This window comes from Drosophila erecta, unplaced genomic scaffold, assembly GCF_003286155.1.
Source record: "Drosophila erecta strain 14021-0224.00,06,07 unplaced genomic scaffold, DereRS2 tig00000055-arrow-pilon, whole genome shotgun sequence".
In the NCBI taxonomy this organism is placed as follows: Eukaryota; Metazoa; Arthropoda; class Insecta; order Diptera; family Drosophilidae; genus Drosophila; species Drosophila erecta.
Window position 1 is genome coordinate 3,358,866 of NW_020825200.1, and position 26,858 is coordinate 3,385,723.

At 40.4% G+C, this 26,858-nt stretch overlaps 1 protein-coding gene across 1 annotated transcript; it reads right to left on the reverse strand.

The window, feature by feature from the left end:
• Positions 1–252: 252 nt before the first annotated feature.
• On the reverse strand, positions 253–26,597 carry LOC6542220. The gene is made up of 13 exons (XM_001968499.3): positions 26,145–26,597; positions 19,098–19,754; positions 18,778–18,879; positions 18,471–18,584; positions 17,225–17,421; positions 17,026–17,143; positions 16,568–16,708; positions 14,444–14,575; positions 13,692–13,835; positions 10,407–10,665; positions 9,994–10,216; positions 8,506–8,672; positions 253–505 (listed from the first exon to the last, which is right to left on the reverse strand). The coding sequence occupies exons 2-13, from the start codon at positions 19,536–19,538 to the stop codon at positions 435–437; spliced, it is 2,109 nt and encodes a 702-aa protein (XP_001968535.2). The 5' UTR covers positions 19,539–19,754; positions 26,145–26,597; the 3' UTR covers positions 253–434.
• Positions 26,598–26,858: the final 261 nt, after the last annotated feature.

Below are 26,858 nucleotides of genomic sequence, written 5' to 3' on the forward strand. Positions count from 1 at the left end.
TGTTTAATTATATTCCCGTTTATTGATTTTATTTTATATACGTTTATGCAGCTGATCATTTTTATTATATTTTTGCACAGGTGTAATTGATAAAGGATGTTTTTGTTTACCTTTGGGTTAGCCTTAAAAATTGTGTTTACCTTTCGCAGTTGGTCATCAATTTATTGATTTTAGTGGAACTTTCGCTGTAAAATCAACACAAAGATCTGCCAAATATTCAAATACTTTATTACTTTACAGATAGTCCATGTACACACGTATTATATGTGTTGAATAGTTTTTACAGCTGATTGGTTTATTGTTATCTACTTATCACTAAATATCCAAGTGATTTACCTAACTTTTATGTACAGTATTTGCTTAGGCTAACGATAAATGCTTTCTTAGTCGCTATTATTTAGTGAAGTCTACACATATCCTTTGGTACACGACTACTAGTTTAAATCGTACATTAGCTTCTCGGCATTATTGGGTTCCTCGCAGTCGAATGAGGCCATCATTAGTTCTGCAAAAAACAAACAACTTGGGTTGATTATCAAAATACTTGGTAGAAATGGGAAAAACAAGTGCTGCCTGTCCACCGAACTGGGCCGACTAAAAATCAGGAAAATAACAAAACAGTTACTTGAGCTGTTCCACTTGTCCACTTGATTGAAAACGACACTCAAGCGTAGCCAGGACTCAAGGACATGGCCAACAAAAACTAAAAATAAATACATTCACGCAAACACAATACAAATTGTCCGAAAAGATCCCAGTGATGCGTGCCAAAAGGTTTGTTGCTCCTCTTCCCAAAAAATAACGAATGTAAATGGTTACTTCATCCTGAAGTCCTTTCACTTTGTTTACCAAAATTGGTTTAAAAAGAGTTGTTACTGGCTAAAACAAATAAGTGTGTTTGCATACTTCCCTTTAAAAAGGGACATTCAGAGCAATAGCAGCCATGAAAATTCGATTTGCAGGGCATTTAGAGTTTCGACTATAAGGTTTCGCTATTCTTATTTATAGTGACCAGTGCCTAAACCAGCGCGAGCAAAATTCCAGGCCTTGAGAACCCACGTTTACTTATTTTTAGCAGACCCAAAATTCAGCCGGAACAAATATTTTTAAATTGATGTGCACAGCCATTTTCAGCACGTGGAAATCTGTTCGATAATCATTTTAATTTATGCCAGTTAGATCATTTGCATATTCAAGTAGCGCAAATACTTTCTGTAAGCCATTTAAAGTGTTGAGTTCCATCACGAAAACAAGAGCAGTATTTAACTATCCATGTATTTAGCAATGTTTATTTTTGAAAAACTTGTGCTACATTTCCGTGAAATTTCATACGTTCATTTTGGAGTCGCCACGAGGACTTGGCCCAACTAGAAGAGCCTGAGCTGGAACTCATTCCGGGTTGGGTTAACTTCTGGTCAAGTGCCGACAAGTGTGGCATCTTTTTTTGGGTCGGACCACTTGCGTTTTAATAGAAGGGAATTTAATAAAGTTGTAAGAAAAAAGGGGTGCATTTTTCCACGCAGTTTTATGGGCAAACTAGAGTGGCGGGGCAGTAGGTGGTGTCCAATTCACACCATGAGTCCCATTAAAATTTTACAATGTTTGGTAGCAGCCTCGTTTGGTCAGCGCTTTTGGCCAGCAGATGTGCGCTTGACTTGCCGCAAAATGTGGCATGTCCTGCCCTCTGTCCTCTATCTTTCACCCACGAAAATCCCCACTCCTATCTCGCCAGCAAACTGCTGCCTTGGTTTGTGTGTTTATCGGATTTGTGTTCACATACTCCGTATGCTTGAGCACAGAAAATTACAAAACATCCACATGGAGTGGAGTGTGAGCTTTTTCAGAGTTGAGCCAGCAGCATGAAGAAATGTGGCCGTTGGTTATGGAACGTGGCTAACACCATGAAGCCCCTTCTGCCATTTTTTACATTTTTTTGTGTACCAGGATTGAGGACCAGGGACTGAGCACTTTCTTTCCACGCTCTTGTTTAGTTTTAATGGAGTCGTGTGTGGCGTGTAAATATTACCCCCTTTCGACGGCCCAAACTGAGGATTTGTGAGGCGGCTCGGTTCGGCTTGGATGGTTTTCGGTGTGGTTCGCATGCATTAGGAACTGGTTACTTTAGATGGCGTAAACACCCACACAATGCCTTACGAGCGGCTAGCTGCAAAAGTCCCTTGGAAACTGGGAAAAATGTGCTCAAGTGCATCTTTTAGCTGGGTGCAATAGTCAATTTGTTTTGGAATTCACTTAGAAAAAGAACTGTATAGTTATTGTGCATTGTGCACACTAAACAATTTTGTTTATCATTTTGGTAGTCTATTCATTTTGAAACCGATTAAAAATTCTACTCAATTCTGGTTTGCTTTCAAGTCACCTGACAAAAGACTACAAGTCACGCATTTGACCAACAATAATGGATACGCCTTGAAGGCAATAAAAAATGGTCATCTCTCCGTAGTCGGTGAAATATTTTCAGACTCAGTCAGGCATCAATTACTTTCCTCCGGCTCGAAGACCAAACAATGGCCACAGACAGCCGTAACTACTGTAAAATTGTTTTGACTCCGGCCGAGATGAGGGCTTCAAGGATGACAGCCTGGACAGGTGATAGATAACGAGGACAGTCTACGGTCATTTTTCCACACCACAGCTGAAGGTACTGGGAAATTCAGCTTCCTCTGCCAAGCGAGTGATGCAGGAAAGAAAATGAAATCTGCCCACAACTGAATGCCAATAACGTGCTGCTGTCAGTGGGCTTAGGATCCCATGGGATGTGACTTTCCGGTGGGCCAAAGGGGGGACAGTTACTAACTGCAGTTCCGAGTTATCTGTATGTATTTATCTGGAATGTCTGAAATGTCGGCCGACCTGTCAGGTTGCTGCTGACAGTGACTAAAACAATATAAATCTGCGCATTTTTCACTGCCCAATGGGGAAACAGGCAGGTTGCATTTTGTTTATTAAACAACAGGGGGTTTTGGTAAGCCCATTCAAAAGATTGCAATGTAGAAAACAAGGCCTAGAATCCCAGATACTTCTTTGCAATAAACTATATATTTGGACATCTTTAAGTTGCAACAAATGGGTAAGAACTACTTTTAATGTTCTCCTTAAAAAAGAAACAGGCTCAAGTCGAACCACTTTGAAATCGCTTTTGGCCAAAGCACATACAGCCAAATCGTTTGTACCTGGCTTGCAGCTTGGCATGCAATTTATAGTTTCATTTCTCGGCCAAACAATGTACTGAATAGGCCAAACAATGACGATAGTAACGATGATGAAAATTAGTAAATGACTTTGCGCTGCCAGTGAAGCAGGGATAATTTGGCCAGGGATTCCGGCCTAATGCCTTGGTTTGGATTCCAATCATTGGTTCGGCCCTAATTACCATATCCAGAGCCTAATGAGCACAATTGAAATAACGCTTGGCCGGTCAACTCGATGGTCCATTGCAAGATACTGGAGAAATCTTAATTCTGTGGTGTTTGGACAGAATTTGGGGGTGCTTGTGGGAAATTCCTCGGACTTGTTGACCTGATTATGTGGTATTTGGCCTGCTCTCGAATGAAGTCGGCTTTGTTGATGGCAATTAACAATTAGTGTAGCACGAGTGCAAATTCTGTGGCTCCGACTTTTGACACCCACTGTGTGTGCGATTATTATTTTAGGAGCCACTGGAAAACGCAAACATTTTCGCAAGGAAATTGTATTCTTGGCCACTTTCTTCGCACATCCAAATGCAATTCCTATACATTGTGCTTTCGCATTTGTGAGATGCTTCCCGTAGTTCCATTTCTGCATTTTTTTGCTCCATTTTGCAAACGTGCTGCCTTGAATAGGCACATCTAGACTCACATTTTGCTGGCCAGGATCAGGAGGACAGAGCAGAAGCAAAGTTAAAGGACCTGCCTCCCAGTCGAGCGAATGACGTTTTTTTCCGGTGCCACGTTTGTCCTTTTGACTCCTTTCTCGTTTTGCCAGTCATATCACATGCTGGAGTGCCTGGCTCACATAACAATGCTCATGTCTTCAAAAAAGCAGAGAGTGTGTGCAGCTAGATTTGCAAGGCAAAATAAATAAAATGAAATAAAATAAAAATAAAAATAAGGCCAGAGAAAGGCAGAGCGAATGGGGAAAACAATTAAATGCGTTTTTGATCCTTTGATACGATTTAAAAGCTTTTTTCCTTTCTGTTGGCTTGCATTTTGAGAACGTTATTTAAAATGCTATCTTACGTATATGAAATCGGGCTTGAATGTAAGCAGGTCTCATTTGAATGGAAATTATAGAACAAGTGAAATCTCTTTTAGTTTCTCCCTCGCATAGCACCCAAAATTATCCACCAACGGGCGATAAATCCAAGTTGTTTCTTTTCAGATTTTCCTGATTGCATTTTCCAGGTCCGACCGAACGATGCATTCCACCGACAATTCGCATTTCAGTCGACTTAAATCCGACATACTTTTCCCCCGGGGTCTTAACAGAGTACACCAGCCAACAGACAATTACCTCCACATTAAGGGGTTGTTATTAAAAAATTCCCGACATGGCCAACATATTTCGCAGTGGGTGAAGTGAGTGCAGGACCGAGAGGAGGAGCACGGTGTATATAATTCGCTGGGCTGCGCTTCTGCTGTTTGCTTTTTAATGTCAGGTAAAAACTTTCAAGAATCCGCCTCTAAAGATTAAGAGCATAAAAACCGAGAATAAGCACTTGTTTAGTAGCAGGGAGGGAATGAAAACACGAATGGCTTAAATCAACTAAAATGCAGTACAAGTGGTCTAAGGGGGCCAACGGATAATAAAAAGTGGGGATAAAAAAGGGATACCAGAGACAAGGAGCGATTATAAAGACGGCAAAGAGAGTTGATTAAAGTCATGTAATTTCGCACAAAGTTTATTACACTTTTTTCTCCCCGCCGAGTTTGACCATCGCAAAAAGAATTCCACAGCATACACAGTATCTAGCGTAGTTTTCAGCAGCCAGCAGGTGGCGCTTTGGTGGTAACTCTTCCGTTCTCGCTGCTTTCAAATACGATTATGTCACTGTTCTTCGCTGTGTGTGAGGACCAGATAAATAAGTCTGCGGGGTGCCCACCAGCATTTCATTAGCAGAAACTTTAAAATGGCGCAGAGGAACCATTTCATTTGGGTCAGTATAATTTAGGCACTGTGAATGCCTTCAGCTCGTCGCCAAGTGATGTAAGAAGGACCAACATTTATTTATGCAGTTTTCGAAAGTGCATCAAACTTGGAAATAACTTTTAGACTCCCACAGTTCTTTTCCTCATGGGACTTGGTTAGCATTTGCGTTGCTGACGTCGGCTTAAAGTTTAGCCAAACTTTTCAACTTGGTGGACAGTTTTTTCGTTTCAGTTCTTAGAAAGGAAACTGATTTAGAAGATGTTCGCTTGACTTGGCTAAACAAGCAACTCCAAAAGAATGGCACCAAGCCGAGCCAGAAAAAAGCACAGGAGAGGTGGAAAGCCATTTGGACAGCCTGGAAAACAAGTTTGACATCGATGCAGCATCGAAAGCAAATATAACCACAATAACAAGTCCAACTTTCAACTGGAACTTGGCTAAGTCCCAGTGCCGTAGACAAAGCGAATGCAAATGGCTTTTAATCCGTTCTTTCAAGAAACTCCAGCTGCTACATAAATTCTCTTAAAGAAACTCTTAAGAAAGATTATAGTAAACTTGACTACGCCTAAAGATATTTCTTTTGTATGAGATCGCTGAAAAGGATTTCGAAATGTGTTTAGAAATCATAAGCTTATTTCATTTAAGTCTACTTATGCCTACTTCAATAAATTTAAAGGTCCCTTGACCTGATTAGGAAAAGGTAAAAAAATAAGCAATGCGCCCTTGCAATACACAAAGAAAAGCGTTGCCCCAACATTTTCCACCTCAAAAAGTTCACTGCATACGTATAAATAGAGTTTTCTTGGTTAGCTGAGCCGTCGCTTTGTGTTTTCCCAGCAAATCTCATTTACCTCCCCGTTATGCATGACATGAAGCGTTTTCCCCGATAAACTTTTCCAGCTCCAGGCTCAGGCTGTTGATTTTCCAAACGAAAAAATGCGCTCCCCCATAAGTTTTCATTCTCCGGCATTTTTTTCTTCTCATTTTTACTTCTTAACTTCCGCTTCTGTCAAGATGCGTTTTGCCGCAACACCCAAACACCCAAAGACAACTTCTCTCCACGCCTTTGTTGGTATTTGTGCTGTTTTCGCCAGTGGCAAAAGCCTTTAAAAGTTGCCTTCTACTGCCTGGGTTTATAATGAGTTCGTGGATCCCACTCGTATATGTGCCCAGAGTTTGCTTTAGCGGCTGTGATGCCTCAAAGTTTCGAAACGTAGCTAGAAATTTGAGGATGCGGTCGCACCGGAATACATAAAAGGAAGTCCTTTCAGATAGATTGGATTCGGAACTGTTTCAAATGCTGTTTCAAATTTGATTAGACTATTTCTAGCAACGTGTGTTTGGCAGGCTATGGCTGATTTACAAACCTACCGTCTTCAAGATCTCACTTAACTTACAACTGAAAAATAGCCAGTAGCTTAGTATGTATTTGTATATGCTATCAAATAGTACTGACAATTATTTCCCAGAAAGGCACAGACATGTAAAAAGCTTATTTATCATCACTGCCGCATTTCATTTCTGCACTTTCTTGCTGCTGTTTGATGTCTTTGCCCGCTTTCATGCAACATGGCCACGCCCCCCGCACCCACATAGATTTTCAGGTTTTTGTCATGTGCACATTCCGTGAAAAATATATCAACTTGCCGGGCATTGCCGACAGCTCCAAGAAGGATTTACAGGAAAAAAAAAGAAGAACGCTCGGAAAAACTTTTTACGCTCTTGGAAAACACGTGGTGCACCTTGTTGCAAGGTTGTTTTGTTGCCTCCTCGGTGGGGGCTGTGTTATATCTTTGTTGCGCTGTCTCCGGCTTGAGGATATGGCAAGTTTCCCCAGTTCCTAGTTTGTATTTACCGAGCTGGCAAGGACTTTTCTATCTTGAAGGTGCAGGATGTGCGGATTAATTGCACCTTTTATTAGACTGCAACTCTAGAAATGTGATTAAAAAATAATAAAATCAGTGAAAGCGATGTAAGTGTGATGTGGTTTCAATAAGAAATTGTTTGAGCGCGTTTATTTGATTTATTTTTGGTCGTTTTTAAAAGCCAATGCACGTTTCAATTAAACAAATCTAAAAGCTTAACAAAAGAGCGCGCCATAGTCGAGTGTCTCGACTATCAGGTACCCGTTACACAGATGGTGAAGCGCTGGATTGATTATAAAATTACCAGGCACATACTTTTCCATGAATCTAGTATATCCTTTTACTCTGACAGTAACGGGTATAAATTCAGGCATTTGGCGTTTTTTTGCCATTTAATTTATCATAAATAACAAACAATATTTTCCACCAAATCCTGCTATAATCGCGTTCTCCTTGTTTGCCAGCATCAGTAGTACAAACCAAGCGCAGAGGCAACAGCCCGGAAATGAATTGTTATTAAAACATGGGTTCACTGGGGTAACTATGGAAAATGCTGGCAAACGAGGGAATAGAACTAGTCCCTCGCCAAGTTTTAGCCAAGTTCATAAACATTTGGTGGTCGTAAAGTGTCTGTCCGCGGTTTTATTGCGGTTATTAATTTGAATTAATTAGCGGCAAATCTGCTTCAAAATGGGTTTAAGGCTAAAGGGATGAAAAGAAACTAGTTATAAAGTCTGATACTAAATAAGCCGCTCGGCAACATAGCGGTTAAACTTTAAACTTGAAAACCATTTAAAGTATGCGGAATAACCAAATTTGGTTTACCACAAAAATTGCGGTTCCACTTCAATATGTTCACAGTCTGGCTTCCATATTTCCCTTGTTTGCGTTTTAATTATCGTTTAGTGAAACGACTCTCAAATTGTCCTGTGCCAGCAGTCGCGAATTTATTTAATTTTTCCCACAGGCTTTTCAAACAATTTAACTTGTGCGCATACATAACTATGTATGCAGTTCAGGGAAAGTCCTCTTCCAGTCCACTTAAAGTCGCCGTCTGTTGGCCACGTTGCTGTAAGAGTGTACACAAACTGAAGGAAAATAAACAAAGGAAAGGCGATTGCGGCTGACTTTAGAAAGCCAAAGTGTGGAATACCCTTTCGATGCGCATTTTATATCACTACCAATTTATTATTCTGAAAGATCGATGGATTCAGTCTGCAACATTTGCACACATCTGAAATTCCAAGTTATTTCATTTACTTCATTTGGTCACCACGTCGAAGTAGAACTGCCTATCTTGAACTATTTGTGTGCCCTATTGGATACCCACCTTTTCTGGAAGGGTATAAAGACCCGTTCAGTGACCAAATGCTGGTGAAAAATGTGCAAAAATGCGATAAAATACGTGGAGAGGGCAGAGGAAAAACGAACAAGTGGAAAACAAGTGGAGGGTGTGGAGAAAAGTTTTGACCCCCGGGTGAATATTACTTACCCGCCTCGCCAAGTTTCGTTGTTTGCTGCATGTGGCGGCAGAAGTGCTCGTACTCGCCGCTAGATGGCGCCTGGGCCGCCTTCATCGCCTGCATGTGTTTGGTGAATGCCCCAACAATGGCCGCCATTCGATCGAAGGCAGCCATATTGATGTGGCCATTTGCTAAGCTGGAAAGGCGGAAAAGGGAGGAGAAGCGGTGAACATAAGTGCGAGTTGTGGGAAAAGTATGTTTTGCTGCCTGATAAAAAGCCATGGCTAGTGTTTGCTATGCAAAATGCAAAAGGCAATGCAAAAAGCGCAGCAAAGGGGGCTTCAAAATGGCGGAGTCACAGTGAAAAGTGCTGCCGGTATTTATCACAATCTGCATTCTATCAAAGACCTCAAATATTTGAGCATACTAATAGGACCTGAAGCGGTCGCTCTTGTTTTCAAGTGCATTCCTCGCAATTAGCGCAGGAGCAAATCGCTTAATTAGCGCGTTTAGAAGTCGATTCACGCTTACACGCTACATTTAATGGTAAAACTCAATGCCTGCACTGACATTTTCTGAATCAATGTGGATTTATTTGGCCTATTTCTGCGGCAACCAGTGCGTTCTGGGTGTATTTCACAGAATAAACTACGACGGAATGTATAGCCTAATGAGGTCAATTGTGACCACCAGTGGTCGGTGGTGCATACTTTATTGTTTATTTGAGCTCCGTATCGCTTGGTCCAAGGGAATCAATGCGTGTGGGAGGATTTGGGCCCATTAAGGGGATGATATGGCTGAGATTTGGTTCGGCATGTATTGGCATTGAATGAAAATATTGTGTCAGCCGCAAATTATTAAATATTAAATTTTCATTTCAATAACGTATTTTTGCGTAGTAATTGAAATTATTTCACTTTTTGTGCTGCCAATGATTTATGTTTTATTTTTTGCAAATTTAATTACAACCCAATTAAAAGATAAGAACAGCCATTAATGCTCAAAAACTTCAATACCGTTTTAATTTTAAGAACATTAAACACAACTCATGAACAAAGGCGTCAAAAACAAAATCTCTTTTAATTATTTTCTGTTTGTTCGGTCACTTGTTAAAGTCAATTCAATATAAATGCTTTAGAAATGCGAAAAAAAGTATTCATTTCCACCGATTTCACTCTTCAACGCTTGCCATAAAAACAAATAAATTCACGAGGGGAAAGAGCTTTATACTCGTATTTATGTTATTTTTTATGAACATCCATTAAAATGATTTTCCGTCCTGTCGTTTGGCACATAATCATTTATTTTACCACTCTGTGGTTAATTAATTTAAAGCGTAAATAAATACAAATGAGAATGTAAATACGATTGCGCGCTGAGTGAAACGAAAGTCCGCTGCAAATGCGATAGTTGGCCATGGCGGATGGGCCATATATTAATCATACGACCCATTGGCCGGGCCAACATATATTTGCCCTGGATTTGGCCATCAATCAGGGCAGGCAAATTGAACTTACCACTGCAAACAGTTCTCACGCTCGCCCAACGCCAGCTTAACAATATCCGCAAACACTGGAATAACAACCCAATCATTTGGCTTGCCCGAAGTTGCTAATGGTGTGGTTGCTGCCGCCGTCGAAGTTGCTGCTGTTGCGGCACATGTTGCTGTTGCTGCTGCGGCTGCAGCATCCACGTTGCTGCTGCTTGCCACAGGAACTGGAGCGGATTCCTTTGTTGCAGCTGGTTGGTGCACAGCAAGAAAAATGTACACAAATTAAATGAACTATTAACTATGGCAAACTATAACTAACAAATGAAATTCATCTAAAAGGCACTATGAATTAAATATAGAATGCATATATATGGGTGATATTTAATGAACTGTAGAAAGCATAGAAATTTCTCCCAGTGTACCGCATTGCATACGTACCGGAAATGCCTGCTACGCCAGCCACTCGGCCACTTGTCGAGGGCTTCTCATCCGAGCCGGGTGTTGTGATGACGGCGAAGGATGCTTGCGCAGGAGCTGCTCCTTGGGCCGCCGACTCCTTGGGCGGCTGCTTATCAGTCTTGAGACCCTCCTGCTGCTCATTTAGGACGATGGCCTGCTTCTGCCATAAATGTCCATGGCCCTCGGCGTGGCGCTGCATGCAGTCCAATTGTTGACACGTCACTTGCAATTTGCTCCACTGTAATCAAATCGAAATCCATAAATGAGCATCGTTTGTAGTGGCTATCTTGATACGCTCGCCCGATTTCCGCCCACTTGGGTGGAGTTTGCTGGCTTTTTTGTTTCGTTTTTTGGGGGCTGTAAAAGTTTATGGTTTTGTTTGTTCTGTCGGTCTGTGCGAGTTTTATGCTTGTAATTTTCCCCGGAAAGCTTTAGATCGAATTTTATGGGCTACATTTGGCATTCGCGTGATAACATATTAATTAGGATTTTCCGGGGCATCAGGGAAATGCTTTCGGGGGATTTCACACGCATTAAACTGAAAAAAGGGACAGCATCTTAAGCTGGATCTCAGCAATTTATTGTGCTTTTCATTAGAAAACATTCGTTTTGGCGTTAAAGGGAATCCGAAAGTTTGCTTGCTCGTTAAGAAACCCATTTATAATAACATTTTTTACACCTCACCATGGTGTATAATTTAAAGTTTGCAGTTTTTTCGACCACATTTATTACCATCATCCAATGCGAGCACATAAACATTTCAGCAGCAGCTATAGAAATATATTTGTATACATATATCTCTCGAAAATACAATGCACGCCCACTTTTTGCTGCTCGAATTTTGCATAGTTGTGTAAATTTATGCAATTCCCTTTCATTTTTTATTTGGCAAGAGGATTCCCTTTTTCATTTCTCGCTGCATACTTTTCGCCGCCCATTGTCCATAGAATTTATGGAGGAAAAAGTGCAGCAGCCATTGGAATTAAATATTGCACAGAAAAGGTGGACAAAGTGTTCAGAGTATGCATGTGATTATGTATAAAAAGTAATTATATCTCAATAAAAGCACTAAATATATTTCTTCTCTATACACTAAGTAACAGGCACAAGAAGAATAATGGAACTTTATTGCGGCTTCTAAACAAGTTAATTAGCCTGCTAGTTTCTGACTGAAATGTTCCCAGTACTTTTTGCTGTCTAAATACCTGCACATTTGTGCAGAAGCGAAGAACACACACAACGTTGTAGTGGGGCACAAGAAAAGCCATTCATAATGAATAATCAGAAGCCAAAGGCATTTAAATCTCCAAAAAGTAACATTAAGTAACTTTTAACTTGATTTTTTCATTATGAGTGGGTGAAAAGAAGGCCAAGCCTAGTGTTAAATTGTGGTGGCAGCAAAGGCTGAAGGCTGAAATGCGGAATCCATTAACTAATTAAAAAGTTTTTTAATGAAAACTAGCTTCATTTGCTGCTGAATGCACGGCAACACGCTGCGGTCTATTGAAGGAGTGGGCGGAAGGACACAGGACACAGCACACAGAACGCAGGACGCAGGACGAAGGACGAAGGTGCGGGCAATGTGCCAAATAAGTGAGTAAATATATAAACTTGATGAAATTGGGCCAACTGCAGCGAAAATGTGGTTGCTTGGGCGTGGCCATTTCTCTTTCAGTTCGCCCCCGCAATTCATTTCATTTTTTGGCAGCCGGAGAAAAATCTTTTTATCGGTGGAGGAAACTTCTGTTGTTATGACAAAGTGGCGCAAAAATATTATTTAAATATTTTCTTTAGTAAGTGCCAACTGCAACAACAGAAAGTATTATTTCCTAGAAGTATCTAAAAATTGAAATACTCTCATTCGCAGGTCAAACAACTGGCATTGTCCTGAGCTTCTCCATTACTTCTTTCAATATTTGACTTTAATTCAACGAGCCCAGCCCAAATCTCTTAAGCTCCTTTTCGCCAAAATGCATTAGGCTGCATAGATATCTGCTGACACGAACAAATATCCCAGGCACTGCGTCCAGTCTCGAGGCGAAAGGATTTTCTTCGAGCTCACACACAGAAAAGTGCAAGAAAAGGATACAGTCACTTCTTTGACTTGCATCCTTTGAAAGTACAGTTTAACATTAATATCGAATTTCCAGTTTCATGTAAAAATGTGCATTCTTTCAGCGCCATTTTCACAAGTACACATCTCAAATTACTTCGTTTGTAAGACGCTTATTTAAGGGTTGCAATGCTCTGTTGATAGGAAAGTGTGTTCTGCCGTCGACCAACACCAAAAGCAACGCCTTTTTCCCCAATCCATGAAGGAAAATGGCCTCAAGGCGCTGCTTTCTAACTTTTAACAGCATGCAATTACAGTGCACACATAAGGATCCAGTCGCACTCTCACTTGGCAAAGGGAACAATTTTATTATCCTTGCTCGTTTCCTTGTATTCACTGTGCAAATGACTGTACCGACTAACTTTAGCTAAGCTTCAGTTTCAGATCAGCGAGTTTATGGAAATTTGCCCCACGAATGTTGGCTGTACATCATGTGGAAATGTCAGAGAATTGATGTCTGGGGCCAAATGCTTTTCCATTTGGTTTACGCATCACATTATGCAAAGAGCGGCGTTGTGTTGTTTAAGTTCAATTAAAGTTTCACTGCGCCATTTGCCATGGGAAATTATGAACCAGGAACCCATTTCGCTGCCATGCCACGTAATTTGCCTATAAAACTGCTGTCTATTTAATTTCGAGCGCTTATTTCGGAAATTTATGAAGCAGCACGTACCGCCCGATATTCGCTATATTTGAAGTTGGAATTGGAGAAAATAAAGTTTGGCATTCTGCTGGGGAAGTTGTGATTTCGTCACATTAAAAAGTTTAACATAGTCATAAGACCGATTTGTTTCATTTTTGTGCCACACACAAACGAACTATCAATTTTTTTAGTAAATATAATTAAATTGATTTCGAAACTAGTCATTTCTGTCATGAGGATAATTAGATCGAACTAAATTGTATCAATTCCTTTTAAATGTTATCCCCAGCGGCTGGTTAATTACAACCAACAAATTATATCCCGCAGCAATAAATTGTTCATCAAATTAGTTTTTGTTTGCGATAAATGAAAGCATTATAAATTAGATATTATCTGTCGCTGCCACATGAAGCTATATATCAGCCCTATTTTCTGGGGTCGCCATTAATTACAGGATTGCACAAATTAAATAGATATTATTTGGCATAGTTCTCGACGACAAACTCACCGTAATTTTAAGCCGCGCTATGGCCGGCGATTCCAGGGACTCCAAAATGGCCGTGGCACTATTGTAGTTGCCCACCAGGAGGCAATACTGGGCCACTCCGCTCCAGAGTTCCACGGTTCGGCTGCGTCCCTCGATTCCGACGCTCTGGAAAAGCGGGGAACAATGATGTTGCAACGGCACGGGCAAAATGAAAGATTTATTTGATTACGGAAGTTAGTTAGACGATAAGGGGCGGGAGGCAGCAGGGGGATGGGGTAGGGACAAGGACATCGGACATGCCGGGACCCACGTGACTTGGGCAAAGTTTTAACGAGTCGCTTACACGGCCAACTGGCAAACTGTCAATGAGACAGTTACGAACGGCATAAATTATAAGCCATCTTACCAGCCGTTCTGTATGCAGCAGGGTCGTGCAGCAGCGGCCACAAGAATAGGAACGATATTTAAGTATCGAGCTCCCTACTGTTCAAGGTAACTAGAATGAGTTGTGGTAAAAGGCATTTCTACTTTCACTTACACTGACAGACAGCTACATGTAATAAGTGCTATGGAAACTGCTATTCTTGTGACCGCGACTGTAGGGAGCAGCTCTTGGGTGAACGTGCATATTCAACATGCATGGGAATTTTAATTCAATCCACTGGGTCTAAGGACTCGTGCGCTCCGTTTAACTTCAGCACTGGACTTGGATGGATGGAGTGCGGCGCAGTGTTCGTGCTGACCCCCAAATGGTTATGAGCTCGTCCACTCACCTGCAGGATCTCGTTGCAGACAAACAGACGCAGACGTGCCGACCAATCCAGATAGGTTTCCAGGTTGCACGTCTTCTTTGGATCCTGGGCTCCTGGCGGTGCGCCCGACGTGGATGGTTGGTCCCACTTCTTCTGCATTAAAGAATGGAAAATGGCACTGGATTCAGAATGCTTGTTGAAATGAGGTGCGCAATGGAACGGCGGGGGGCATTGTTAATGAAGCGGCTTGTCGTCCTTTTAATTGCATGTCCTTGTAAGTCCTGGCTCTTGTGCGTGTGTGCGTGTGTGCGAGAGTGCGATTGTTTATGTGCGAGAGTGCCTGCTGTAAATTATGCAAATCTGCAGATTCTTCTTATGTTGACTTATGCAGAGGGTAACATTGGCCATCAGCGGAGTATTTTGACTTAAGGGATATACTCGTAATTTAATTTAAATGCGGGGTGCTCATTTAGGCCAAAATATGGGCAAGGTACCATATATTTATACCCGTTACTCGTAGAGTAAAAAGGTATACTAGATTCGTTAAATAGTATGTAACAGGCAGAAGGAAACGTTTCCGACTTCTTGATCAGGATTTTGATCAAGATCTTGATATCTTCTTGATATTCTTGATCAGGATCAAATGGCACGATCTGGCCATTAAAAATCTGCATTCAAATTTAGAAATTTATTTTTTGTAATTTTTTTGATGTAAGGATGTTGTATAAATTCAAAAAATTAAGAATTGTCCTAAGGCTGAAGTTCTGAGCTCCATAACTCAGCTTATTTTAATCGGATTTTGAAGTGGCATACCTCTAAATGTTTCTGGCACAATTCTCTAAAAATCTGCATTCAAATTTAGAAATTTATTTTTTGAAAATTTTTTTTGTAATTTTTTTGATGTTGTATAAATTCAAAAAATTAAGAATTGCCCTAAGGCTGAAGTTCTAAACTTCATAACTCAACTTATCTAAATCGGATTTTGAAGTGGCATACCTTTAAATGTTTCTGGCGCAATTCTCTAAAAATCTGCATTCAAATTTAAAAAAATTTTTTTTTGTAAATTTTTTTGTAATTTTTTTGATGTTGTATAAATTCAAAAAATTAAGAATTGCCCTAAGGCTGAAGTTCTAAACTTCATAACTCAACTTATCTAAATCGGATTTTGAAGTGGCATACCTTTAAATGTTTCTGGCGCAATTCTCTAAAAATCTGCATTCAAATTTAAAAAAATTTTTTTTTGTAAATTTTTTTGTAATTTTTTTGATGTTGTATAAATTCAAAAAATTAAGAATTGCCCTAAGGCTGAAGTTCTAAACTTCATAACTCAACTTATCTAAATCGGATTTTGAAGTGGCATACCTCTAAATGTTTCTGGCACAATTCTCTAAAAATCTGCATTCAAATTAAAAAATTTTTTTTTTGAACATTTTCTGAGCTCTATAACTCAGCTTATCTTAATCGGATTTTGAAGTGGCATACCTCTAAATGTTTCTGGCACAATTCTCTAAAAATCTGCATTCAAATTTAGAAATTTATTTTTTGAAAATTTTTTTTGTAATTTTTTTGATGTGATGATGATGTTGTATAAATTCAAAAAATTGAGAATTGTCCTAAGGCTGAAGTTCTGAGCTCCATAACTCAGCTTATCTTAATCGGATTTTAAAGTGGCATACCTCTAAATGTTTCTGGCACAATTCTCTAAAAATCTGCATTCAAATAAAAAAATTTTTTTTTTGAACATTTTTTTGTAATTTTTTTGATGTAAGGATGTTGCATAAATTCAAAAAATTAAGAATTGTCCTAAGGCTGAAGTTCTGAGCTCCATAACTCAGCTTATTTTAATCGGATTTTGAAGTGGCGTACCTCTAAATGTTTCTGGCGCAATTCTCTAAAAATCTGCATTCAAATTAAAATTTTTTTTTTTTGTAAATTTTTTTGTAATTTTTTTGATGTGATGATGTTGAATAAATTCAAAAAATTAAGAATTGCCCTAAGACTGAAATTCTATACTCCATAACTCAACTTATCTTAATCGGATAAAATGCATAATTAGTAGCAAAAAATTTCAAATTTTAAAGACTTAACTTGTAGATCTTTAACAGGTTTTTGAGGAACTTGTTATTGATTTTTCGTGGTGCTTACCTGCTTATCGAGGAGGACCATGCTGCTGCACTGGAGGAACTCCTCGCCGCCAATGTGCTTGGCCAATTTCTTTTCCACCCGACAAACGATTTGTGCGTACTGCGTGGCCGTTGGACAGTTGAGTGGAGTTTCTGGTGCAGACTACGGGGAAAATGGCCACAGGAAGGCATAATGGAAAAACAGGGAAAACAGGACAATTGCCGGAGATTAGGCAGATTGCTTTTAGCCCAGTCAGTGCTGCCGGCTTTCTAGCTAGCTGTTCTTGGAAATCAAGCTATTTTCAGAAGGCCTCTATTTATTGACTATAAATTTCTTGACAATAAATGAAAGACGCTTTCAAGCAGAGTACTACATTTTACGGAAGTACGTGTATATACACGTGTATGCTTCTAAAATATCTCAGATATTTTTATAAAGTGCTTGTCAAAGCTGACAGCACTGACCAGCCATCCACTCACCTTGTCGTTGGTCTGGCAGGCTCGTAGGTCCGCCTCATGTCTCTCTAAATCAGTCAGTCGTTTTAGTAAGGCACTCAGTGTTTGGGAGACAGCGGCTTCCAAATGCGAATTGGAACATCTGTGACGGGAACCGTGGAGGAGCAGAGTTGATTGGGCGCAATTTGGAAGGGGCTAGGCCTGGACAGCAGTTTCTCCTCACCTGGCAACGATATGTTTGACATGGCTCATCATCCGCTCATCCCGATAGTCGTAGGGGAACTTCAACGTCCACTCGGCCAGCAGGGAAACCAGGGACTCCAAGCATTCGCTATCAGGTACCGAGTCCAGCAGTCTGCCCAGCAATTCGTGGGGTCGCAGGAACAAGCGGCAGGATAATAAAAACGAGAATACAAATTCCTGCAAGCCGGAATAAACAGAGAAAAGCAAGGTTAACATGAAAGTCTTGAGATCTAGCTGGTACAACTCACTATCTAGAGATAGTACCTATCCTAGAAGTATCAAAATTAATTCAAATTATCTACCCGAATTTGTACTGTTTAAAGCGAAAGCCAGACACATTTTTCCATTTTCTAATACATTAAGCAAACATGTGTGTTTTGTTTATTTCCACTTGGGATTGAGATGGCTTCAGTGAATTGCCTTAACTAGAAGATCCCCCCAATTAGTGGTGTTTTGGTTGTGTTTGTCGAGCTCTCCCAACTTTTGCCTGACCGGGGGCATTTCACATTCAGCCCTATCAAATTAGCGCTAATCTCTGGATTTGTTTGCAACGAATTAATTATTTTTGCACTTGCTGCCTGTGGCCTCTGAATGGTTGTGCCTACACACAAGAATGTCCTTGTTCCCTGGCTTTTGGTCCTTGTTTCCCTTGTTTCGTTAGCCCCTTGGGCCTGGGGTCCTTGATCCTGGCCAAAGGACTCGCCGGCTTGTCGGTTGCCCTCTGGTTTGTGGCTTTTGGCTCGTGCCAACAAACGCAAGTTGGCCAGTGTTCAAGTCTTTAAGTGTCTGCGACTAAGTAGAAGCTGATTTGTATTCCATTTGGCGTGTGCAATACGGGGAAGGAGCAAAAAGGCGAGCTCGAGGAATTGTAAACATTGTTTAACTTTTTTATATATTTTTAATGAAAATAGTTCATGTCATCTCTATGTGTGCAAAAATGTTTTTCGTTTAACTTATTGGCTTTTGAGCCAGTTGAAATATGGGCAACGAAATTTCATTTGCCGTTCACTTTATTTGCATGATGAAATGCGATAGCACATTCGAAATGAAAAGCTTCATATTTATTAAATGCACAGGAAGGAATTTATGAAATATGCACATCGTATATTGATTCACTTTTAGTATTTATAACGATAAATATTTTTAAATATATTTTTACGCATTTCGCTGCGCTTGATTAAGCAGTTAATTAGCTTAATAAAATACGTGTACCGAAATAAACCCACCTTATCTAAGTCCACAACATCCTTGGGCAGTAGAGTTTCGATGAGGGAGTCCAATGGCCCGGAAACTATTCTACCGTTTATGTACATAATGCCACCGGAGCCCAAAACCGAGCTCTGTGAAAATAGAAACAATCGCCATATGACAACGGGTCAAATAAGAGTGTTATGAAAAATGTTTGCTGCACAACAATGGAAACTGAAATCAAACCAATTTACATAGCTAATTAAATGCTGGCCGTCATCACGCCATAACTAAAAATGATTATTGAATTGGCAAATGGGGACAACAAATTACCGCACAGCTTACCTCAAAATTAATATCACATTGGCTGCGTTTGTGCGGATTTTTGGGCACATCGTACTGGACCAAATCGTCGTTTTTCGGCCCAACCGATATTGTGGTGCCAAGCTGCAAGTCAGACAAACAAAGCCAAAATCGATGAAATATTTGGAGTTATTGAAATTTTTGACTTTCCATCTGCATTTTGGCAGAAATGAACAAACGTGTAGTGGCTTCTCGCACAGGAACCGCAAGGACTAACATATTTATGATGGCATTTCAGTGTTTTTGTCAAACACATCTTGCTTCTAGGGAAATTATGCTATTGGACTTTAAGTTTCACTCACCTCTAATTGCTGAAACCCCATTTCCAAATCGTAGGCACTCAGCTGCTCGGCGCTGTGTCGCCGCCTGTAGCGAATATTGCCACCCAGGAGAGCTGTCTCCGCCGTCAGATGACCCGGATCCAGTGAGAATATGCCGCCGGGGGCGCCCTGTAATCCGGCTCCTTCGCCTGCTCCGCCCTCGCGCGAATCCGCTCCCGATTCGCCCATTTCCAGGCAGCAGTCATCCGCGGATTCGCTGTCGGAGCTGCTGCTGTTGCCACTAATGCGGCACCGCCGACGGTGGTGGCGTCGGTGGTGCTGGTGGTGGCCATGTTGGCCATGGTGGCCGTGGTGGCATTTGTCCCGGTCGCGCTGACCCCGCGACTTCTGCAGCACGGTCTGCTTGCAACGCGTTCCGCAGGCGATGGCTGATATCTTGCTGGCATAAAAGTACATCGCCATGTGTCACGTTCGTTTCGCCGCTCGTGACGCGGTCATGTGTGTGGGGCTGGGTGTCTTCCTTTTCGGGGGCTGGTGGGCGGTTGGTGTGCGGACCTGCGGCTCAACTGGCCTGGCTATTTAATGCATGGCCACGCGGCGGGCAGGTGGCAAGTTGGACGTCTCCATCGGTCGGCCGCGTCCAATCAAACGTCTATTACGAGCGGGATTAGAAGTTGCCTGCACGAACAGAAATCGGTGAGTTGATTAGGAAAATCATTTGTATTAAATATTGTATGTTTTGCGATAATGCTTGTGCTGTTACATATTTATAAACAATTTTTTTCCGAGTGCACAGGTTTCGTTGAGCGAAGGACTTCCGCGCATCGATGGAATCTCTGGATCCGCCTAAGCTCCAATTTCATTCGGTTTCCCCATGGGTTTCCCAATTTCTACCCTCTCTATATAGGCGGCTTTTGATTCCGCGCCACATGGTGGAGGGGGCAAATCGAATATCAAAACTGCGAAAAAGTGCGACGTTTTATAGCTCAACGGGTCGCGCGGCGTCAACAAGTCAGCGTTGCGGTCAATCGCAGCACATTACTCATACGCCGTGTGGCCGGGGCAGGCCAAGAGCTTAAATCACTGCGTGTCGGCCATTTGGCGTGTGTGCGAGTGTGTGAGTTAGGTTATGGTCAGGCTTATTATCCCTCTGGGGCCACTTGCGCCTCATCAGCCCATAGACATGTGCGGATCATCAATAAGGGCGTACACAAAAGGGGAAGGAGCTGGAGATGGGTCAATGGTTCGATGGCAGTCATTAAATCACTGCAGATGCGTTGGGGGCCAAGGCACAAAAAACCACCACGGAGTATTGATGGGTTCAAGGTTATCAATGAGTAAACATTTTCCGGGCTCGTTAAGAGTGTGGGAAATGGGTGAGAATTGGGTTAACTAAGTGGCACGGAATTTAGCCATTTGTGTTTTGATTATAAATTGTAGTATTTTTGATTCACTTCCTTTATTTCTGTTTTTATAGAAGTGCGAGTAAGCAACTTCAGCACAACTTATTTAGCTTAAGGGAAATAACTTAAATGGCACTTCTGTAACACGTACGCCATAATAATAATGAATACACCCAGAAACAAGTTTTAAGACCTTTTTAAGCAGAAAATGCGTTAAAAACGGGCATTAAAAGCGAATAATATCAACAGGCTGGGACCGAGAATGAGTTCATTTCCCAATGCCACAACACGTTCGCGGAATTCGTTTTTGGGGCATTCGGAGATGAAAAACCGGCAACGGCGGAAGTTGGCTTTAATGAAGATTAACCACCCACAAAAGATAACGATGCCGCGGATGAAAACGTACGAGTATGTGGAAGAAATCTACATATCGTATTAAAAATGCAGGCACACGATTCCGAAGACGCCGCTAAAAGGAATTTCACACACAGGAAGTGATCCTTGGCACCTGACCAACGGAATATGAAAATGAACGAGGAAACTCAATTTCTATTACGTTAATGCTCACTCGGCTATTGTGGTCGTCTTTTGTCAGCGTGAAAATCTTCAGAAAGTCAATGTCAGTGGTGCCAGTGCCAGATGGAGAATGGAATGCTCCTTTGATCCACTCCAGATTCATTCACCCCGACATTCTCGGCCACAAATTGCCAATTAAGCCAACACCCTGCTCTCAATGTGTATTTTTATATACATATTATGTACTTATGCATATATGTACATCCGCCTTTTATTTTTGTTCTGTGTGATTTGTTCATTACACAAGCCATGCATAATAAATGCTTTTTGTGTACAATCTGCATTTCAATTTTGACAACGAAAAGGGATTACTGGCTTTGCCATTCAAATAAAATTTATCGTTGGCGAGTCTGTAAATAAATCGAGTGTAATACAATATTGAATGAGTCAATTTTTAAGCTTAGCAAATGGAACCTTCTTTTTTGTGCGTCAAAATGGATCAAAGGATAATTCCATAAGATGATATGTCGTAGTTTTCTAAGCAAACAGATGTTGCAGTTTGCTGTTAAACTATAGCTTGTATTTTGATGTATTCTAATGTAAGACAAAAAATATGAAAGCTGCATAATCCAGTAAACAGTTGTAAAACAAAATGACCATTGTAAAGGAAATTCGATAAGACTGAAAAAAAATGCTCACAAATGTGGGTATGTTTATAAGCATCAATACGTAAGGATGTGCGCCCTTTCTGCATACATTTGTGCTCAAATTACTAGCAAAACATTTGAATATTTCAAATATGCAGGAAAAAGTTTTTTAGTTGAAGGTATGCTCTGTAAGGTAACTGTTTTAAATTATTTTGTGATGAAATCTTAAATAAAATGACGCTAATAATTATTCAAACAAGTGCAATTCTTATTGGATAGAAACTTGACTTGCTCTCATAAAAATGTTAATTCTAAATCGAAAGCTGTTCATGTCCTTGATGCAATTTCCCCACTGTGTATATTCTTCGACGCACATTTGTGAATATTTACATTTGGCGTTGCCTACATTTCGGGGCAGCAGAATATTACCATGCTCAAGTGAGCGTAACAAAGGCGGAACACACACAGAACTTATGATATATATTCGGCCCAAACTTGTGCACACTTAACTACAAGTTGTGTCGGACGGAACCGCCCATCGCCAAGGATATAGACAAAGCACGAGATGGAATAAATCTTTCTGGCATTTTTTGTTGGTCCGGACAGAAGCTTATTATAATTCCAATCATGTCGGCAGACTGCAGGCTCGAATCTATGCAGAAGGTTGGCAAGTGAAATATTTTCAATTTTAATATTGACAACGCTGGATTTTTTCGCTTTCGGGGTCGAGTAACCCGGCAACAATACAATCGATGGGTATCGTGGGTTGGGGGTCATAGGTTGGGTGAATAAAGACAAAATATCAATACGGCTGACACATTTTATTTCGTTTCAATGCTCATTACCGAACGCGCTTGTCTACACTTTTCCTGCTCAAAAGGACAGAAATAAAACAGAATTTATACGTCGGAAAAATCAATTAGGTATATGAAGCAGAATAAACTTGTTTAGTAAAGGTCGCTGATTGCAAGTAACTAAGGTCCTGCGAAATGAATATAAAGTGATGTGCGTTCCTTAGGAACCGCAATTGATGGCATGCAAAGAGAAATTCATGGCCTAATGTAGCATTTTTGATAATTACACGAGAGATAAATGTATTTTGATTAGTGTGCTAAAGGCATTCGAATTGGCTACTGGCACTGGCAAAATGGCCCATTTACACTGACCACAACTTATCCTTTAGCAAGGCGTCATTAACACAGACTCAACAATAATTCGTCTTTCGTTTACTCTGTGGCAGGACCGCAAGAATTCTTGTTGGTTGCACTTGCACTCGGCCACAGGACAAGCTTAATTATTAATAATATAATTAGAGCGGAATGCAGCTGGTGATGGCAGACTGGTGTTTCTGCTCAGAAATAAATTGGTTTGCGGCTCGAGTGGGCGCTGCAGACGATGGAATGCCATTGTACGCAAGTTTGCCTGTTAAACATCATTGCGAATGTTGGCATCGTGAATATTTTGCATATTTTTACTCCAATCTCAACTCAAATTTGGCCGCACTCCAAACAAGTCACGGTTTTGGCCCTCGTCCTTGTCGATGTCGTCGATTCCGAGCCCCAAGGAGCAGCTGCTGCAAGTGTCCTCGAATCTATTAGCATAAAACTGATAAAAATAAACTGATGTCGTTGTCGTTGTCGTTGTCGCCGTTGTCAACAAGAAGCACTGGCAGTGCAAACAGCAAGCGGCAAACAAACAAGAACAATCAGCTAACAAGAAAGTGGCAACAAATTTGCGTTGCTTTTGGCTAAGCACTTTCAGCCAAGAAGAAAACCGCAGACTGGTGTAAAATTCAGGAGCGGGAACTTTCCACGCTTTTGCATTTTTAGGACTTCATTTGGTCAAGTTATTTTCGCTTTGAATTAGGTTTCCTTTGCTTAAAATATTACTTTTTTTCATTTAATATTCCGATTTTTGTTATGAATCTAAATTAAGTTTTCTTTAAATTATGCTCTGTATTTGATTTCAGCTTTTGTTATGTTTCTGCTTTCAGTTTTTCTCTCTTTTGCTTGATTATATAGGTACATCATGGTGAATCGTTTTATATAACTATTTTGCTACGCGATTTTAATGGATTATTTGCACTTTTTCATTTTCCATTACGTTTTATTTGAATGTTTTGCTATTTTGTTTACTTCCAATTCGCTTGCTTTGTTTTTTGCAGTTTGCTCTCTTTTTTTTCATATTGGTCGGGATTTAAAATCAATTATGCTTTGCTTTATTTCTACTTCTTGTTGTTATTTATTGGCAAATGCTTTTTGCATGGACCAAGCGAATTGGCAAAAAACATTGATTTCCCATATTTATCACTTTATTGCATTTGCCCCCAAATGGGAGCATTTCATTTAATGCTTTGCGATCCATTTATCTATTTACTTACAACTTTTGATTTGTAATGATAGTTTTTTATTAGAGAATAAATGCAATTTTGGTAGGCTTACCGAATTGCAGGATTGAATTGATTTTGCTACATTTTTTTTAACTAAAAGCTGGACAGGAATGCGATTTTTGTAACGAATTAACTTAAATAAATAAGAGTAATTAATTAACATCTTTTTATTTCCAATTTAAAAAGAGAATGTGTCAATACAGAAAATATTATCACAGAAGAAATTAATATATTAACTATTTATTTACAAAACAATTTTTGCTTTCAGTCATGCGATGCAATGCTACTAAGCATATATTTTTTTAAATGTTTTTAAATAAAGAAATAGCCACATTTCACACTCACAAAATTATTCAAAGCCGAGTATGAAAAAATAAACATTTTTCTATTGAATTAGTTCTTTGCCGAGCACTTTAGCAGAAGTTTCTCCACAAAAGTAATTGGCCCTCTAAGTGCTTAAATAAGAAAGAACTTTTCTGCCATTTTCCACGCTCTTCAGAAGACTTTGCCTTTCTTCCTCGAAGCACATTTAGTATTTACATTAGATTTAATTAGCATTTTTCACGCTTTTGTCTGCGGACAGAAACGTGTGCTAATAAAAGTTGCCTTCAAATTACATTGACATTGTCTCTGGGCTTGTAAACTTGGCACCATTTGTAAGGTTTTTAACGAAGGCAAAGTTAGAAAAGCGCTTTTCACTTGATTTTTCCGTCCCTTCATTTTCCAACTCGACTGACAACTTTTCCGCCTGGCTGCCGATTTTCACTAGGAACAGCTTAAATGTAAAAAAAAACCTCTAAGCGAAAAACTGATATAAAAAAGCGGCAAGAAAACTGTCAACGGCATGACTCTGTGTGTCATAAAAGTGGCGCAGGAGGAAAACCGAAATTAAATTACTTTGACTTTCGATGGTGGAGCATAAAAAATGCATTTGGGTCAGCGCCCTAAATTCTGGCCGTGTTCAAAATTAATGCAATGCCGGCGACAAGAAACCCAATTTAATGACTTTTGAATTGTTTTATCAGGCAATTTATTACAATCACCGCATCGACCAGGCAACCGCAATAAACCTGAGCCATGCAAATTATTCTCGCGTCTTTTTTTTGGATTTTTTATTTGCTCTTCACATTTTTATGGCAGCTCCAAAGCCGTCAGAAAAAAGTCTGGGAAATCGGCTCAAAGTCTAAAAGTATTTTGGGCATCATCATCAATCTTTTTCGCCGAAATGTTGGCAACTGCACTGCCAAGACAATTGACAAATTGACGATAGGGTTTTCCGATGGCATTTTCCTTGGGATGTGTTTATGCAAATGCAGCTGAGAGTTGGTGGAAATCTTTATGACAAAAAAAAGCGAGCGGAGTTAATGCTAATGGTATAGATTTGCGAGTTGGACGGACTTGGATCGATTCGATTTGATCGATTCGATTACAATGATATTATTCATAAGTATTTATGTCTTTGATTTTAACAGGAAGTGTTCCGCTCTGCGGATGTATTGGTAATGCCATAAAGTAGGCAAGGACATTTCTGAGCTCTCGCAGTAAGGAAACTTAATTACAGGATGTATCTGCTCGGATGTGTGCCAGATATTCCATCAATTAATGATTCTCCATTACGCGATTGCAACTGAAGCCAAGGATTTTCCGGACAGGGCTCCGTGCGTGGCATTAATCGAAAATGCATTATTGTTAAACAGGCATAAGTAAATGGCAGCCGCTGTCCAACTGCGGAAATGAACAGTTTAAGCCAACTGCAATGGTGCACGCAGGCGGGTTAATAAAGGCGTCCAACGGGCCCGAAAACGGTGAACAAACTGTTGGCCAAATGGCCACAGTATACATGTGTACATTGACACGTATATATTGGCATATCGGAGGCAATGAGGCACCCGACATTATCGACATTACCGGTTAACAGTAACGGTAACGGGAACACATAAATTATGCATGATTTTTGCGAAGGGACGCAATGCTGCGTTTGCCAATTTTTGCTCCTTTTTATCGCATGAATTTTAAGCGGCTGAAATGTTTCCCCATTTATGCGAGTGTGCGAATGTGTGTGTGTGACTCGGCGAGGCTGAAATTACAAGTTAATCGAACGTTGCATACTTACTGGGGCAGCCAGTCGGCTGGAACCATATGCGATATTGCTTATTGATGCTCGCGCAAGCACACTTTCAGCAATTTAAATTCATATTTATTGATTTTTGGGTTAGGGAATCGCTAATCCAGCTGCTTCAACGAATTCCAAGAGCCTCGAATGGGAGTCCAATGGCTGGGTGTGGTATTGTCCGATCAATCCATTAGGAAAATGGAGGGGTTAAATATTCTGGCGATAACAATTTAATCCGATCACTCGCTGGGAAACTCGCACAATTTTGCTTGGTAACTTTTGACTTCTTTTACAATTTCAAATATTTATTGGCATTGCTCTACACACTTGGTTATTTATCTCTGTTGGTTTCTCTCAAACTGATAAATCGCACTGATAAATCCGATCTCAGAACCGCACACTTACAGAATCCACGACGAACTGAAGTGGAGTGCCCACTTCGAAGGCATGTTAAGCGAGGTTCGACTGTAACAGAGTCCTGAAACGGTTTGAAGGGAAATTGTATGGGAAAGCAGAACAGGACTTGTGGCATCGAACATGTTGCAAGTGGCTAGAAGAATGGGGCAACTCGGCTTCTGTGGAACTAACACAACTTCCACGCGTTTTCAATGAAGCTTACAGTAACAAATAATATTAAATTATTCAAAATTCTGTATTTTCCTTTGAGAATAAATAATTCAAAAGACTTGCTAGTACATTTGTACGTTCTGTGCA